At 33.5% G+C, this 18,251-nt stretch overlaps 4 protein-coding genes across 4 annotated transcripts; 1 reads left to right on the forward strand and 3 right to left on the reverse strand.

Annotated features, from left to right (window-relative positions):
• The first annotated feature begins 2,300 nt into the window (after window positions 1–2,300).
• LOC132798258 (uncharacterized) lies at window positions 2,301–3,264 on the forward strand. Its single transcript, XM_060810049.1, has 4 exons — window positions 2,301–2,411; window positions 2,476–2,670; window positions 2,729–2,890; window positions 2,941–3,264. The coding sequence occupies exons 1-4, from the start codon at window positions 2,358–2,360 to the stop codon at window positions 3,247–3,249; spliced, it is 720 nt and encodes a 239-aa protein (XP_060666032.1). The 5' UTR covers window positions 2,301–2,357; the 3' UTR covers window positions 3,250–3,264.
• Window positions 3,265–10,348: 7,084 nt separating this feature from the next.
• On the reverse strand, window positions 10,349–12,375 carry LOC132798769 (uncharacterized). Its single transcript, XM_060810741.1, has one exon. It carries the CDS (start codon window positions 12,334–12,336, stop codon window positions 10,426–10,428), a length of 1,911 nt encoding a protein of 636 aa, XP_060666724.1. The 5' UTR covers window positions 12,337–12,375; the 3' UTR covers window positions 10,349–10,425.
• Window positions 12,376–13,185: 810 nt separating this feature from the next.
• Window positions 13,186–15,198, reverse strand: LOC132798810 (uncharacterized). The gene has a single exon (XM_060810796.1). The coding sequence runs from the start codon at window positions 15,106–15,108 to the stop codon at window positions 13,198–13,200; it is 1,911 nt and encodes a 636-aa protein (XP_060666779.1). The 5' UTR covers window positions 15,109–15,198; the 3' UTR covers window positions 13,186–13,197.
• Window positions 15,199–15,798: 600 nt separating this feature from the next.
• LOC132798770 (uncharacterized) lies at window positions 15,799–17,806 on the reverse strand. The gene has a single exon (XM_060810742.1). It carries the CDS (start codon window positions 17,725–17,727, stop codon window positions 15,808–15,810), a length of 1,920 nt encoding a protein of 639 aa, XP_060666725.1. The 5' UTR covers window positions 17,728–17,806; the 3' UTR covers window positions 15,799–15,807.
• Between the last annotated feature and the right edge of the window lie 445 nt (window positions 17,807–18,251).

Genomic DNA, 18,251 nt, shown 5'->3' on the forward strand with positions numbered 1-18,251 from the left:
TAAAAAAGTATGAATGGCGATATTGATTGCGAAATTCTTTACAGCTTCAATGGGATAATCAGTAAAACAATTCCTCAATATTATTATTCAAACGCTTCACGAGATTGACCAATTTTACAAATATTTTTAACAATACTATTCGATATGAAATTTATATTATTTGGGATCATATCATTCTGTTTAATTCTTTTAATCGAACACCATTCATTAAAATTGTGCCAAAATATGTGCCAAGTTCTTGTTAAGTTGGCTTACAGCAGCAGCATTGGCGCTCTTAGCGAGTACCCACTGTGCACTTATAAGTGATTAAATTAGAATAAGCGATTAGAGAGCATTCTCAATTGGCTGCTGGCATTTGGATGTGTTTTTCGGCAGCATAAATATATAAATAGCAGCTAAATTGTATTACTTATTTTTATTGTCGCTTATTGTTGTTGTTGTGTGTGATAGTCCCAACATAGAACGTAGAACATTCCGTATCGCATACACCTCCTCTCCAATAAACCAATTAAAATTAAATTATATTCCGCAACTAATCGGCCGGCAGGCTTACAAAACTCTCTTCACAAGAGTGCACCACACACTTCACTCTCCACCCGACACACCACTTTGTGGGTAGTGGACAGCAGACAGCAGACAATTTATCCAAATCGGAATTGGAATTGGGAATCCGCGAACTCAAACCCAGAGCGCAAATTATTTATTAATCGGTAAATTTATGATCAAATGTGACAGTAAAATTAAAATATCAAAAGCAGATACAAAAATGCATTGCGATTGTTGTAAATGTTGTTGTTGCTGTGCTTAGGGACAGAGCCAGCGACAGCCAGTGGCAGCAAATGCGTTTGGATTTGTTGAAAATTAGCATTAAAATATTATAAATATTTGGCCAAAATATTATAATATTTCTGTGCTTTTTTTTTGTTGGTGTGGAAGAAGAGGAGGAATGGAATGGAATGGCCTCAATTCACAGCAGTGCTTACAACAAAGAGCATAGAATGTTAATTTTTAGTAATAACAACAACTAAAACAGCAACAACAAATTAGAATGGCAACAGCAATTACTAATACAATTAAAAACATTCAAAACCGCGAAAATATTTTTGGTATTCTGTTGCGAGGTAATAGAAATAAAATGCCAGCAGCAAAAAACGAGGAAATAAATTCCCCTAACGAGGTAGGCGTTAAATAAACCAACATCAAGTGCAGTAACAACAACAACACCAACAACAACTACAACGATGGCAAACAACAAACAATGCTGCTAACGATGACTATTTACATTTATCAAGAGTAATTATAATAAAATGCCAAAAATAAAATTTAAATTAATATAGAAAGCCGATTATAGAATAGCTCTCATTCCATTCTCCTCTCGATAGATATTGGTACCCGCAGCTAACATACCATTTGAGTATAATAAAATTGCAACACCAACAACACCACAACAAACAGCTAACAACAATGGCACTGCAACAACTGTCAAATATAACAAATCCCATAAATCAACAATGGAAATTTGTTCACAGCAAAGCACACAAAAAATATCACAGAAGACTACAAAAAAACGAAATAAAATAAAACAAAAGCAGGCCTACATTCGCAATACAATAAATAAATAATTGAGCACAAACAAATTCGTGATAAAAAACTGTTTACATGTATTTAAGTCTAACTTTGATGAGCAGACGATTTGATGCCCTAACAAAAAGAGTGAATTGGAATTGAGTTATTGAGCTATCTAAGAAAAAATTGACTTTTTATTAGTACAAGTTTAAAAGAAAAATATTGTACTTGACGATTTGATATTTTTATAGATTGCGAATACGATAATTTTTTATTCAATATTTTGTATATTACGTATACGTAGCATTCCATATCGAATATATTCTATTATACGATGATTTTTGATGCGATATTTACTATATTACGTATACGTAGCATTCCTTTCAGAGTTATTTTATTATATAATGATTTTTGATTCAATATTTTGTATATTACCTATACGTAGCATTCCCTACATTTTATATTATATTTTCAGATGATTTTTGATGCGATATTTTTTATATTACTTATACAAAGCATTCCCTATAGACTATACTCTATTCTATTTTATTATATAATGAGCATAATGAAGAGTGTTGCCAAGTTAATAAAGCTAACTTCAAATTTCTATTTAAGAACATTTCACGAGCTTAAATCTTTGTACTTCATCATTGTTAGTATCTAATTGTGAATGTGCTTGAAGTTATAAAAAAGAATCAGCAAATTAGGCTTTTCTATTTCAATATTTCTCTTCTTTCTACCCAAATTAGTTGTACTTTGTTCTACCTGTCAAAGGGGAAGTCTAAGCAAATATGCACGAAATGCTGCCCAAGATTGTAAAGTGTTCTTTGATAATGGTATTTGCAGTAAGTAACCACTTTCAATCATCTCTTCATCTCTTCCCCAACTTACAAAATCTCCTCTACACAGATGATAATTGTGATAACCATGCGAATAACGCTGCCCGCAATCTTTAGCTTGAAGGAACATTTATACTTCAGATCAATGAAAGTGATTGTGATAAAAGTTTATATATCGCTGACTGCAGCAATATTGCTTGAGATGTTGGTGATATATCTGAGCATAAGTTTGATTTACATGACAAGTGAATGGATTATTGCAGTGGTAAATAACTATGAAACATTATTAAGGAATATACTTTATTTTCTCATTACTTTCTTAGTATATACCTCTGCTAGTTTATTCTTCTTATCGCACTTTTAAAACTTTTGTTTGTCGCCTTGCCTATCGCATAAGCGACAAGGAAGCCAAACAATTTCTAACCGATCATTGGCATAATTTTGTGGAGCATGGCAACGAGTTCTGGATTGAGATACAGCGAAAGGTGAGAGAGTTATAAAATACAAATTTAAATATAATATTTCTCCTACTCAGCTGAAATGTTGTGGCTTGGATGGACCAAGGACTTATTTGGATTATTTGCGCAGAGTGCACAAATCTTGCTACGACAATCAAACTGAAGAAGGAGAACTAATTAAAATTGGTTGCAATGATGTAGTCTACGATCAATTCCAAGCTGTTAGATTATTAGCAATTGCACTTTGTTGGTTTGTGGTTTTAGTGCAGTTTATTATGCTTGCAATTTATTCAACTATTCTCTTAAAGAAAAGTCGCAAACTTCGATTTTTTAGAACTCGAAGGCGCAAATCTCGTAATAACTTTATTCTTCGCTCTTTTAATTGAAACTAAGCCAATAAAGTCATCTTCCTTTACTATTAATCTCTCGTCAAATTTGTTTTGCTACAATTACAAACAATTAAAGTGCAATTTGGTTTTTAAATTGAGTATTTGTTTTAGCTAGTTGCGAAGTGAAAAAGATAATTTATTCCGGAATATTGAAAGGGCTAATATTGGGTTAATACTTGTGATTTATATTGATTCAGATAACACAATGGTTGAATTTATGTTTGTTTGCTTTCTTTTTTTTTTATTTATTTGCATTGCACTTTTTTGTTCTTTTTCGAAATGCGAATGTGAACTGCGTTTTAGAAATGTCAATTTTATCTAAAGGGTTTTGTGTGTTGCATGACAAACCTGAGAGAGACAAATAAAATAAATTGAAATTAGCTTCCTTTGTTGCCGTTGACAATTTGAATAAAATTAATATAAATTTTCACCCATTTTGCCCATTTTTAATTAATAAATGTCAAATGCTCGCGCTCTCTCTGTGCTATGTGGGTATTTATTTGCAAATTTATTTGTCTGATTTGTAATACATAAATACACAGAGTCTATATGTATCTTTGATTATTCTCCTTTTTTTTTTGTTGCTGTTTCACGGAAAATTGATTTCTTTTTTTTTTTGGTTGTTTGTAAATGTGGCGATAACAAATTTCACGGCTCGTTTGGAGTGGGGGAAACAGTGAAATGTTGGCGCCACACACACACATAAAAATTATAAAATATATGTGAGACGAACAGAAAGAGAAGGAGAACATGGAGACGGAAATATACTTTGGTCTTTCAAGCGGAAACGGAAGTCAATATTAGTAGGCAAAAATGAAAATTTCACAATTGCACAAAACAAATTCACAATTACAATTTTTGACAACAGTGCAGCACGGCAATTATTAATGGTCAAACTTGGATGCACCCAAAAAATAATGTTTATTTATATAGATGATATCAGGAAATCATTTTCAAAATTTATTACCCAACGGTGCTTAGATAGATGCACAAATAAGAATTCAAAATCTCCCCTCACCAAAATTTAATAAGCAAACTACAGTCGAGTGTGCTCGACTGCGAGATACACAAAGCAGTGCGATAATATTCCTAAAATATACCAAATAATGTACCGCAAAAGTACTAAAATATACCGAATATACTCAGAACCCATTTTGAATAAAAGCAAAACAATGCGGCATTAATTTCAAAATATACCAAATTAATATACCGCAAAAATACTAATAATATACTAAACTCTATAATTGGTATTTTGACATAGTACTACATTCAAAATATAGAGCGGTATTTTAAAATATACCAAATTAATACGCCGACAAAATACTGAAATTATACCAAAGGCTATATCTGGTATGTTGAAGTACTACATTCGAAATATACCACAGAGTACAAACTACATCAGATTGTCTGCCAAAGGAGCTAAAACCTAAAGTCGATTGTGTTCGACTGTGAGATACCCGCTACCCATCTGCAATGAAACTAGATTCTACAAATAGTTCAAATGAGATACCATAAAAATACCAAAATATACGGATGGATACATTTGTTTTCTACAAATAGTTTAAACAAGATACCATAAAAAAAGTAAAATATACTGATATATATATTTGGTATTTCGAAGAAGTAAAATATTGAATTACCAGATTATCAGTCAAACCAGCTAAACTTGGCTATTGACGCTGATCAAGAATATATGTAAATACTTCAAGGCTCGAAGATTCCTCCTTCTGCCTGTTACACAAAGTTATAATACCCTTCAACTCTTTCCGTAGCGGGTATAATTATTAACTTGAAGCAAAGTTGTCTCATTCATAAGAACTCAACACACAATTAGCAATTTGAATAATAAATTCAACGACTGTGATTGATTGTCAGACTAATGCAGTAGATAAGGTCACTCGCTTGATTGATTGCTGCGCAAGTGTGCCGTAGATTCGGTCACACTCTGTCAGCGTTAAATTTAAAATACTACAAACAACAAAAAACGAAAAAAGAAAGACAAACGCACAGCACAAGGAACGACATGAGATAATCAGTCCAGTGCCAATTTGAAGTCATAAATTTGAAGGCAAATAATAAAATGTGACTTCAACTCGCATGCGAATGCGAATACATTTTTTGCTGGCTGGCTGGCTGGCAAGTGTCAAACATTGGCCATCAGACAAGAAGCACCCATTTCGAAGTGAGAGACTTATCATTTGCTCATAAAAATGTCAAAACTATCTCACTGACATTGACTGATGACGACGATGTCGAGTATATAAAGAGAGAGAAAGAGAGTGGAGAATGACGATGGAGATGTCGACGACTTGACACTCACATGGGAGGATCTCATGTGGCAGGATGCCAATGCTAAATGCTTTTTTTGCTAGCCAACCACTCAAGTGCCACAAGTGCCTACAACTGCTTTTCTTTTACCTTTTTTTTCCTTTTTGTGGCGACAACATTCAACACGCATTCACTACGAACGAAGAGCTGCTCCTGCTGCTATTCAGCCATCCATCAAACCCATCCGTCTCGATGCGCTCTTGAAACCATTCTTGGCTGTCATGAATCATGGCTTCGATTGAATTTTGATTGACAATATCGCAAGCATTTAAAGTGTCTGTTTCCCCCACATACATCCGTCTATGATTATTTTCCTCGTCTCGACTTTGCAGAGTGATTTTCAAATCATTTGTCAACTGACAGATGAGCTATTGATTGACAATGAATACATCGCATGAATTTCTGCCAAGTACTCAACTTGATCCCACTTTTCACAGAACACTTTTGCTTGTCATTGAACTGCTCTACATAATGAGAATTGAATTTATGACTCCAACTAATCGTTGTTACTAAAGTGTGTCATCCCCATTGGAGTCGAACTAAAGCTGAACCGTAGCCCCAAACCCAACTCCCAACTCCGAACTTCAACTCGAACGCTTTTGACGTACACATCAATTAGCGATAAGATCGATTCGGTGAGATTTATGCCCATTGCTGATGTGAAATAACAATTTCTTTTGACATTGATTGAATTAATTTATGAGCCTCAGTCACGATCGATACGACAAAAAAAAAACAACTGAGAGTCAGAGCCAGAGAGACGTGACAATCGCATATTTATGGCGTTAACAATCTGAACCAAAATCAGAGCGATTTGAGTGATTACCTCTTTGCCCAATTTGAGATTTATACTTGGACGTCGAGTGAACCGAACAACGTTGTTGCCGAGAGACCACGAAATTTACAATCATGCACGGAACAAAATCGAACGCGGATGATAAGCGAATGTGTGTGGCGTTGAAATGTTCTCTCTTTCGATTTTATTATTGAACTTAATATTGTTGATGTGAAAAACCCATTTGTAATAATGATAATGACAAATGGCAATCTAGCTGGCAAATTCAAAGTTGTTCAAACGAATTTGATTTTCAAATTATATATTGTAAAGAAGAGTGTAAGTGTGATAAGAATAATGTTTAATGTTTTGATTTTATATGCAGTGAAATCAGTCTAATATGATATCACAAAGAAACATTCAAAACACAGCTGTGAACTTTGAAATAGCAGTGCTTACAACCTACGCTTTTAAAACTGAAAAATACTATTATTATGTACTACTATTATACAAGTATTTAGATAGATAGCAAATTAAAAGCTGTTCGAAAGACGCTTGATTTTAAATTTTGAGATACCCGCTACTCGTATACCAAAATAATATACCAAAACAACTAAAATATACCGAAAATTATCGATATAGTTCTTGTTTTACGTGTTGTTCGACAGAATTGAATTCTCAACCAAAAATATTAATTAAGAATGCATGAAATCATTTCAATGAATAAAAATTACACCTAAATATAAAGTGTCAAACTGTGTTCTAACGTTAAGTGCTTCTTACGACTTTTTTTTTAAATAAAAATCAATATTAAATAAAACTTTGTACTTACATTAAAGTCAGCAGCAACTTGCCACAAATTCATATTTGTTTCACCTGAAATAATAAATTGAAGTTAAGAAACATTACTTTAATATATCAAATTAGCATTTGCTTGCTGAGCATTTCAATTAATCTGTTGGAAAAAATGTCATGTGACAACTTGGAAACTTCAAAAAATTGAGTGGCGAATGGCGAATGGCATTGCTTAAATTATATACTATAGTATACTTTTATCCCATTATTTAATGCACTGAAAGGAATAAAAGCAGCAGCAGCAGACGAGTGATTGAAGAGAGAGTGGTGGAAAGGGGAGTCAGGGGGGTGTCACATGGGGGATCACGTTCTGGGCGCATTTCAATTTGTTGGCCGCTGTCAACGAAGGCCGCTTGACAATCGCCAACAATCAGTGAGAAATGCGTTCATTTTAGGACATTTTGCATTAATTGAAATCGAGTTGTGTGTTGTGTGCGAAGCGAAACGAAACCAAACCAAACTGAATATCCATACGCATTGGCATCCAGCGTGCAGCCAAATGGTTTTTAATTATTTTTTAAATTTATAATTTTTATCTCCCCCTTCCCCCTTTTCACTGCTCTTTATTTCTCTGAGTACTCGTAAATAAATTGCAAATTATAACGAATACAATTCTTTTGGCCTTTGCGCCATACGAGTATATATTTTAATTTTAATTCAATTGCACGTCGCTCATCACAATCGAACAGGCAACAGGCAGTCAGGGGAATTGTGCTGTAAAGAGCGTGAGCGTGAACTGCGACGCTCTTCAAATTAACTGACATTTTGACGCAAATTATCCGCTGCGGGCAATCCCAATGCCAGCAGCCATTGGTCAGCTGTCTTTAGGCAACAACAATTTAAATGCCAAAATGCATATTGCCATCAACTATCAACTAATTATACCTGCTACTCATAGGCTGGAGGGGTATTATAATTGAGTGTCTGCCAGAAATAGGAAATATCATTGAATAAAAATAAGAGAAGGCCTTTAAGACAATCTGGTATATTTCACACCCTTTAGTATATATTGAATGCAGTAGTATATTAATATACCAAATATAGCATTCGATATACTTTGAGTGTAGTACATTATCAATATACCAAATATAGTCTTCAGTATTTTTTGAATAAAATACTTTATTAATAAATCAAATATAGTTTTCAGTATATTTTGGACATTTATTCATGTTGTGGTATATTAATTCGGTATATTCTATGAATAATACTAATATACCAAATATGTCCATCAGTATATTTTGAATGTAGTACTATATCAATATATCAAATATAGACTTCAGTATATTTTAATGAAGTACTAAATCAATAAACCAAAAATAGTCTTCAGTATATTTTGAATTTAGTAGTATATCAATATACGAAATGTAGCCTTGGGCACATTTTGATATTTTGCGGTATATTAATTTGGTATATTTTAAGATTAATACCAATATACTAAATATATTTTGAATAAGATACTATATTAATAAATCAGTAAATTTTGGATATTTTTGCATGCTGTGGTATATTAAATTGGTATATTTTAAGAATAATACCAAATATATGCATCAGTATATTTGGAATGTAGTACTATATCAATATATCAAATATAGACTTCAGTATATATTTATGAAGTACTAAATGAATATACCAAAAATAGTCTTCATTATATTTGGAATGTCAATATACCTAATATGGCCTTCAGTATATTTAAAAATTCACCAAATATAGCCTTTGATATATTTTAGTATTTTTGTGATATATTAGTCTAGCATATTTTAGTAATAATATCTCCCCGTTTTGCTTCTATCCAAAATTGGAAGCGAGTATCTCACAGTCGAGCACACTCGACTATAGCTTTCATAGTTATACGCAATTCACTTTCTCAATTAGACCGCCCGCTGCTTAGCTCTCGATTGATGGCTTTAATTTGTGATCTGTTGGGATCGTTTCGATTGGTATCTAATTTACATAAATTACTTAAGAGATTTGTAAATGTTGAAAACCACTTTTAGTGCAACGCGTTCCGCATTCCGTGGGGTCGTAAAAAAATCGAAACCTAACACAAACACAAATATTTATAGTTCACAATCGAAAATTATAACCTAAATAAAATTTGGATTTTGTTTTTTTGTGTTTTTTGGGAGACGAGAGCTAAAATCATAAATTCAAATCTATACAAAAAGCTTCAACATCAAATACATTTGATGACAATAAATATAAAAAGAGAAAAACGATCATAAAGCGCGACACCCAAATCAGTAATAACAACAACAATACCAACAACAACACCAACAGAAACCTCAAAAGCACTCACAGCATAAATCGCATATTACGACTACAACAAAAAGTTCCATAAAAAAACAAGATAGAATTATCAAAGTTTTAGTGTGACGAAGACAGAATACTCTAAGTTAATAAACTCCACATATATCTGAAATATTATTTTCTGTATTTCTCTAAACTGCCTTTGACTTAATTTTTAAAAATTAAAAAACATTTTATGTTAAAAATTATATTATAAAAAGGAAATAATATTTGTTTTAATAATATGTTGAATTATCTTTCCACCTGCTTCACCCTCTAGAAGATGGTAAAATGAAATGTATGTAAACATATTGTAATAATAAAGCTCATCATTGAAATTGTAAATCAACTTTTTTAAAATAAACGATTCGATGTTCAGGTAATACAAATTATAAGAAAGAAAGAAGAACTCTAGGGTATTAGAGGGTATATTAGACAATAAGCAAAATCAAATATATTTAACAATTTAATAGATATTTTCTTTAATGAATATTGTTGAAAATAAGTTTTCACCATTTTTAAATTAAGTTTTAAACAAAGTTTGAACTACATACATGAACTAAATGACTTGGTCGATTTTCTTAATTGATACCATTTTGGTAAACCGTAAACCGCTTTACCTAGTGTAATCGCCCTCGGTTAGTGTATAAAGCTAACACGACGGTGTCATAAACCATTTGACATTTATCAGTTCGTCAAATTGAAATGACGCGGAGCTCGGCTCAGTGAGTGACCGACAAAAGCAACGACAACGACAACGGCAACTGAAACTCAAACTGGAAATGGGAATGAATATGAAAATGAAAATGTGACTAGCGCGTGTCCAAAGCAGAGATCGAACTTTAAAGGGGCGATAACTTTGTCGCTTTCGAAATGCATTATGTCGCTTTATTGCAATGCTGAAATTTACAATTATATCGCAATACGCATTACAAGCAATAGCAATACATCTCGACATGATAATCGTGAATGCAATGCGATTGATTGCCATATTTATTTGTACGCAACACGGGACCATTTAACATCAGGACATCGCTCATAAAACGCACAATTCCTTCAAAGTTTCCTTTGCCAGGCGATGTTTGGACTCGTATCTTGACCTCAAAGTCCGTTTGCAAGTTGTTTGAATTGTGCAACAAATACGCTTCATGCACCTCGGCTAAGTGCAACGTTTGACACTTTGTATAGCCGCTGATCCAAGTGTTGATGTTCTCCACGATAAAACGAGCTGCACGCTCTGATTTTTCATTCTTAGTTTCCATTTTCTTAAAACTCTGACACAGACAAAAAGCAGAAGGAATTCCCGCCATTTCACAGTCTCGATTTTTGGGAATCGGGAGAAATAAACTTATTCCTCGAGGTATTTTATATGCCTTGATTTTGAGCAGCTCCGCGCGACTTTTAATTTCCACATCTCGAATTTGTTGCAAGTCCGTTAAATCTTTCAGTGTGGCATGCATATCAAATGTGGTCACAAGTCGATGAGCATTTCTCCTCAGATTGATGGCAGCCAAGGGAAATTTCTTGGCAAACCATTTAGGATAAATGGCAATTAAAAGTGGCTGTGATTCCTCCAACATTCCCTGATAAGTGGCACGAAACGGACCATAACGCAATCCATGATCAGACATAAGAAAAACGAAAGTATTCTCTAAAATACGTTCCGATTTTAGAAGATATATCAAATGCTGATATTTCTTGTCCAAGAACTGTGCGTATTCGTAATAATCATGCACACCTTGAGATTGCCAGAAGAAGGAAAAGTGTGGCCCAGACTTTAAATGCGGCAACAATTTGTGTAGAAATTCATGTAGAATATCTGCGTACTTCCGATTGCCAGTGCAATGTATATCCTCCTGTTTATCGATGCTGTATCTGCAATATTTATCGATGTCAAGCATTGCAGTTCGCAGATAAAAATCAGTTGGTGACTTATTAAATCCCCATTTGCCGTAATTGAATGTGCCGCCTATAAAAGTATCTTCAGCGTAGCTTGTATTAAATCCAGCTGCCTTAAAACGCTTCCAAATAAAATTGCATTCATCGTAATCGTGTTTGCCTATGTAACACTTCTCCTCCAGCTCAACATCATTCAATCCACTGAATAAAGGCACCAAATTCGGATAAGTATTCCTTCCAACACGATTATAACCCCAGAACTCAACGTGTGGCAAAGTTTCTATCGTCGCATCCAACAATGGCATCGATCTCAAGTAATGCAAATGCGAAAGCGAATCGATGCCTATGATCATCACAGATAAATGTTTCTTTTGAAAAGTTTGAGGAGGTTCTTCACTTGGAGGTGGTATAAAGAAATGCACATCATGGTAAACTGTTTTATTTCCTATGCCAAAGCATTGAATCCTTAAAACTGTTGCTCCACTTTTCACCTCAATCAACTCCTCAGTTAATTTAAAATTTGTGGTATGCGAATATTTATTCGAATTGTCATCGTATCGCTTCACTCTCCGGTATTCACAATGCACATCAGCAATTCTTTTAACTTCACATGCTTTGAGTATTTCTTTAGTTGACATGGACAAAACTAGATAATTTCTTCCATTGATTGTCTTGGCATCAAATAGTTTGATTTTCGTGCATTCCAAAGGCTGCATTTGACCGAAATATGATAAAGCTGTCTTCGAAAAAGGATTCATGGCGAGCATGTGACATCCTGAGGTGTTCAGGAAATATCCTTCCATGAAATGATCCCGTTTTGTGGCATCGAATAATACAGAATTTATTTTGAAGTAGAGTAGAATGCAAATTGCAATCGACAGTAGACATATTAAACGCCTTTTGTTAGCTCCAATTGTGTAATTTTTGTTTGATTTTTTCATTTTTTTTTTTGGATTTTTGTTAGAACAGCAAAAACTGAGACTACTTGATAGCAAACTTGTTACATTACTTTAAAATTATATATTTTATATTATTATATATTATATTATATAATTGGAAGTTCTGAATTTCCATAAAAATGGATTTTAAATTTAAATAAAAAGTAAATAGTTTTAAAAAGTGTTTTTCATAACTATTTTCAACTATTATGTGTTCCATTTTAAGATTGTTGTATTTTAATATGGAAGAAATCTAAAATCAAATATTCTTTAATCAAAATTTTAATTTTAAAATGCAAATTTAGCATAAAAATATTGAGTTGTAATTTTTTCAACCTAAAAATCATATTCAAAATTGTTTTTTTTTTTTTAAGTTAAAAAAAATGTTAAATCCTGAAAAATTGAATAAAAACATTATTGATTCAAGATTTAATTTGAAAATAAAATCTTTTTAATCTTAAAATGAAAATTCATTAAAACAATCTTGAAATGAGATTTTTTCAACATAAAAATCACATTTCAAGATGGTTTTTTTTTTTAGATCCAATAAGATCTTAAATCAAGATATTTCCATCTACATTTTTTCTATGTGTGTATATAATAAATGAATTCCTGTAGATATAATAAACAATGTTACTAAGCTGGAATTATTAAATAATTTAACATAATTTTAAGCCATCAAACTTTAAACATTACTTTTGTCAAAAATATTGGTTTAAGATCAAACAACTAACTTTTCCAGTTATCGGAACATAATTTTTTTTATGTGTATTGTCACAAAATAAATAAAAATTGTATTTATATTTTAAACACAAACCACAAATGATTAAATAGTTTTTTTCATATTGAAATTTTAATTTTCCTTCAACAATAACAATACATTTCAATTTGATAATTATGCTGCACACAATACGATTGATTGCCATATTTGTTGATGCGAATTATGGGTCCATTTAGCGCTAGAGAATCTCTTGCAAATGTTGTCGTCCCTTCAAAGGATCCACCTCCTGGCAACGTACTCAATCGCACCTTAACTACAAAGACTTCCTCATCATTGCTTCTCTCCAGTAAATAAGCATCTTGCAGCTCGTTCAACTCCAAATGCTGGCATAGCGGAAAATTCCTTAAGAGGTAATTTATACTTTCCACAATGAACTGCGCAGCTCGCTGAGATCTTAAATCAGTTGTGGCTATTTGATTAAGTTTATGACAGAGACAAAACTGCGCTGGAATGTTGGCCAATTGACAATCGCGAGTTTCTGGAATTGGAAGAAATAAACTAATCCCTCGAGGCATATTTAGACCCAATTCCTGTAGCTGCAAAGTTCGTTCTTCAATTTGATCGTTCTCTAAAAGTTCCACATTTGTTAAATCCTTGAGAGTTGCGTGCAAATCAAAAGTTGTAACCAGACTGTGAGCATTCTCCTTTAAATTCGCCATAGCTAAGGGATACAAAGTCTCAAACCATTTGGGATAAATGACAGTCAAAAAAGGTTGCGATTCCTCCATCATGCCTTGATAAGTAGCACGAAAAGCGCCAAAACGAATGCCATGATCGGACATCAGAAAAACCAAAGTGTTGCTTAAAATATGCTTCGATCGCAGACGTTTCAACAACTTTAAATAGTTCGTATCCAAGAACTTGGGATACTGAAAATAATCGTGAACTCCTTGAGTTTCCCAGAACACCGAGAAATGTGGTCCTGACTTCAAATGTGGCATCATTTTGTAAATGAATTCGTGATGAACATCCGCATATTTGCGACTTGCCGAGCAGTGAACATATTCATCTTTATCGATGCTATAGCGAGTGTGTGAATCAATCTCCAGCATCACAGGACGAAAATAATAATCGGTTGGAGCTGCTTTGAATCCCCGTTTGCCATAATTAAAAGTGCCAATGACACTATTATCCTCCGCATAGCAAGTATTATAGCCAACTGCCTTGAACTTTTGCCAGATAAAATCGCATTTATCATAACCGTATTTTCTGCTGTAACAATCTTGTTCCAATTCCGTTTCATTCCGTCCACTAAAGAGAGGAATCAAATTCGGATAAGTATTGCGTCCAATGCGATTATAACCCCAGAACTCAATATGCGGCAAACCTTCTATATAAGACCGTAGTAAAGGCATTGTTCTCAGATATTGCATATGAGAAATTGAATCGATGCCCAAGATCATAACAGATAAATGTGCCTTGGGTAGAGGATTTGCTTTTGGTGCTGGCAACAAGAAATGCACATCATGATAAACACTTTTATTTCCAGGTGAAAAACACTCAATTCGTATTATAATCGATCCACTTTTGAGCTTGATTTGTTTCCTCTGTTTGCCTAATCGAAATGTTCCACTTTCCGTGTATTTGTTGACATTATCATTGATCCGTTTGACCATCTTGAAGTTGCAGTTAATATCGGAAATCCTTTCCACAGCGAAAGCTTTAAGTATTTTCTTTTCTGTCATCGATAAAATCAAATAGTTTTCATCATTTATTGTTTTGGCTTCGAGCAGTTTTTTTTTACTGCATTTCATGGGGGGAAAAGGTTTCAAATGTTCAATCGCCGTCTTAGCAAATGCATTCAGAGCGAGCACATGACATCCTGAAGTGTTTACGAAATATCCTTCCATGAAATGATCCCGATCGCAGGCTGCATCGAATAACACCGTATTCAACTTGAAGTAGAGCAGAATGCAAATCACAATCGCCAGCAGACATATTAAACGCGCCTTATTCTTGCCGATTATTGTGTAATTCTTCTTTTGTTTTCTCATTTTAGTTGTCTTTTACCAATAAACGAATAGCAAAGCTTACTGTGTTGTATGAAAACTCGAATAAAATTTAAGTATTGAGTAATAAACAAATTTTGCTACACAATAGAAGCTTATAAATAAGATTTCTTCAAAATTCAAATCTTTAAGAAATTTGAATTTAAGTTTTTGGTTTAAATGAAGTAAAAATTTAAGTATTGTGGTATGCAAGATGGAACAATTTAGAGTAAGTGCGGTATTATTTTTAAAATATACCAAATAATATACCGCAAAAATACTAAAATATACCTAGAGCCATATTTAGTAAACTCATTTAATTGAAAATTTAAAACAGCCTTGATTACAGCTATATCTTTACGGACGGACAAACAGACGGACAGAAAGACAGACAGAAAGACAGACGCATATAAGGATGATATATGTTATCGATGATATTTATTAAGAGAGAGGTCGTAATTTAAACTTGAAAAAGTAAAATAAAATAAAATGAAATTACTACTATTGAAAATTAAATAAAACTTATAATTAAAGCTTATAGAATTGTTTGATTGAGACAGCGTAAGAATCCTTAAGCTCCCTAATTATGAATGATACGAAATACTGAATTCAAAAACAATAATTATGGAGCACTTCATTTCCATCAAAGTCTAGGAAGAAAAACAAACATATCAACAAATTGTTTGTACTAAACTATCAAATTGTTTAATGCAGCGAGCAATGACAATACATTTCAATTTTATAGTTCTGCACACATCGAGATTGATTGCCATATTTGTTGATGCGCAGCACAGGACCATTGAGTGTTAAAGAATCCCCAAAAAATACAGCTGTACCTTCGAACAAACCTCCGCCTGGCATTGTTTTCAGACGCACCTTGACGCCAAAGCTCTGCTGATCGTTATCCTGCTTGATAAGATAAGTATCCTGCACCTCTTCGAGCATCAATTGTGGACATAGTGAATAATTACTCAATCTAATATTTATGTTATCAACCATAAAGCGAGCAGCTCGCTCGGATCTTTTATCTCTAGAGGAAATCTGATGCAACTTGTGACAGAGGCAAAACTGAGCTGGAATGCTGGCCAAGTGACAATTTCTGATCTCTGGTATCGGAAGAAATAAACTAATACCTCGAGGGATATTCGACCCAAGTTGTTGCAACAAAGTTGTTCGATTTTTTACATTTTCATTGCTTAGTAAATTCAAGTTCGTTAAATCCTTGAGTGTGGCATGCAAATCATAAGTTGTGATGAGACTATGGGAATTCTTTTTTAGATTAGACAAGGCTAAAGGATAATCAGTTGCCAACCACTCAGGATAAATTGCTATCAAAAGCGGTTGCGATTCCTCGAGCATTCCCTGATAAGTTGTCCGAAAATCTCCGTATCTCAAGCCATGATCGGACATAAGCAACACAAGCGTTGAGCTTAAAATATTCTCCGTTTCAAAGAGTCTCAATAAGCGAAAGTAATCCTTATCCACAAGAGGGGAATAATTGAAATAATCATGCACTCCCTGTGTTTGCCAAAAGAAGGAAAAGTGCGGCGATTGTTGCAAGTGTGGCACGAGTTTCCTAATGAATTCATACAGAACATCGGAGTACTTGCGATCTCCACTGCAATTGATGCTCTGTTCTCTCTCAAGTTCGTAGGTTGTATGACGATGAATTTCCACCATCACAGGTCGCAAATAAAAGTCTGTGGGAATCTTTTCAAATCCTCCCTTTTGATAATTAAACGTGCCACCGATATAAGTATCTTCACCAAAGCTCGTAGTATAACCAAAAGATTTAAAGTGCTGAAAGAGCAGTGGACACTTGTCGAAATTCTTTTCATCATTATAACAATCCTTTTCCAATTCGGTGGTATTCAAGCCGCTAAAGAAAGGCATCAGATTGGGATAGGAATTGTCACCCACTCGATTATAACCCCAGAATTCCACATGTGGCAATAATTTGATATAAGTGCGTAATAAAGGCATCGATCTTATAAAATGCAGATGCGAAATGGAATCGATGCCAAGTATAAGCACAGAAAGTCGCTTTTTTCGGCTCGTTTGTTTTGTTTTTTTGCCTAAAGGAGGCATAAAGAAATGTACATCGTGATAAAGTATTTCTTTCTGAAGCCCAAAACATTTAGTTCTTATGATTGTCGCTCCACTTTTCACTTCGATTTGTCTTCTTCTCTTGCTCAATGAAAAAGTCTTCTTCTTGCTATATTTATTTAATTTATCAGTAATTCTTTTTATAACATTGTATTCACACTTTATATCGGATATTTCCTTCACTCTATAAATTCGAAATATGCTTTTTCTCTTCATCGGTAGCACTAAGAAATTGCTACCATTTATTGTCTGCGCTAATAACAGTTTCTTTTGGGTACATTTATACGGTTTCAGTTTGCTTGTGTGCGCCAAAACTTTTCTTGAAAATGGATTGAAAGCCGATACTTGACAACCCTTAGTATTCACAAAATGATCCTTCTTGAAAAACCTCTCGCTAGTATCCTTGATAACATAAACATATATTTTGTAGTAGATCACAAAAAAGCATAATATTGCAGTGAAATACAGCCAGCGAACTTTGTTCAGTTGAAATATTCTTTTGGGGAAATTTATATTCATATTTATACATTTTTTTACACATTCAATTTGAAAGATATTTCAGAAAAATTCGATGTATAAGAAAATAATATTAAAATTTAATTTGGTATTTCTTAATATATGTATTCATAATGATATCGCAAGCAGTTAGATCTACGCAAATTTTATGACCCACACAAAGTATTTACATAAAAGCCTCAAGTTGACACATTTGGTACATTTTTACTAAGACTGGGACATTTTTTGTACTCTCTTGTGTTGATTGGTACATTCTTATTGAAAATGGCACACATTTTGTACCAAAATTGCCATGCCGAAATTATTTTCATATGACAGGCACATCACTGCTGTAAAAAGATTTCTAAGCGACACAAAGGCACATACATATAAAACATGAAGAGAAGCGCTCTCAATAATGTTGAGCCCTTACAGATCTCTTACCCTCTCTTACTGTTTACTTATTTTCTGCATTGCATTGCCTGTAGTAACATGCCAGCTTACAAACATACGTACATAAAAGGGAGCATAGCATTTGCCTGCAGTAA

This window comes from Drosophila nasuta, chromosome 2L (genome assembly GCF_023558535.2).
Source record: "Drosophila nasuta strain 15112-1781.00 chromosome 2L, ASM2355853v1, whole genome shotgun sequence".
In the NCBI taxonomy this organism is placed as follows: domain Eukaryota; kingdom Metazoa; phylum Arthropoda; class Insecta; order Diptera; family Drosophilidae; genus Drosophila; species Drosophila nasuta.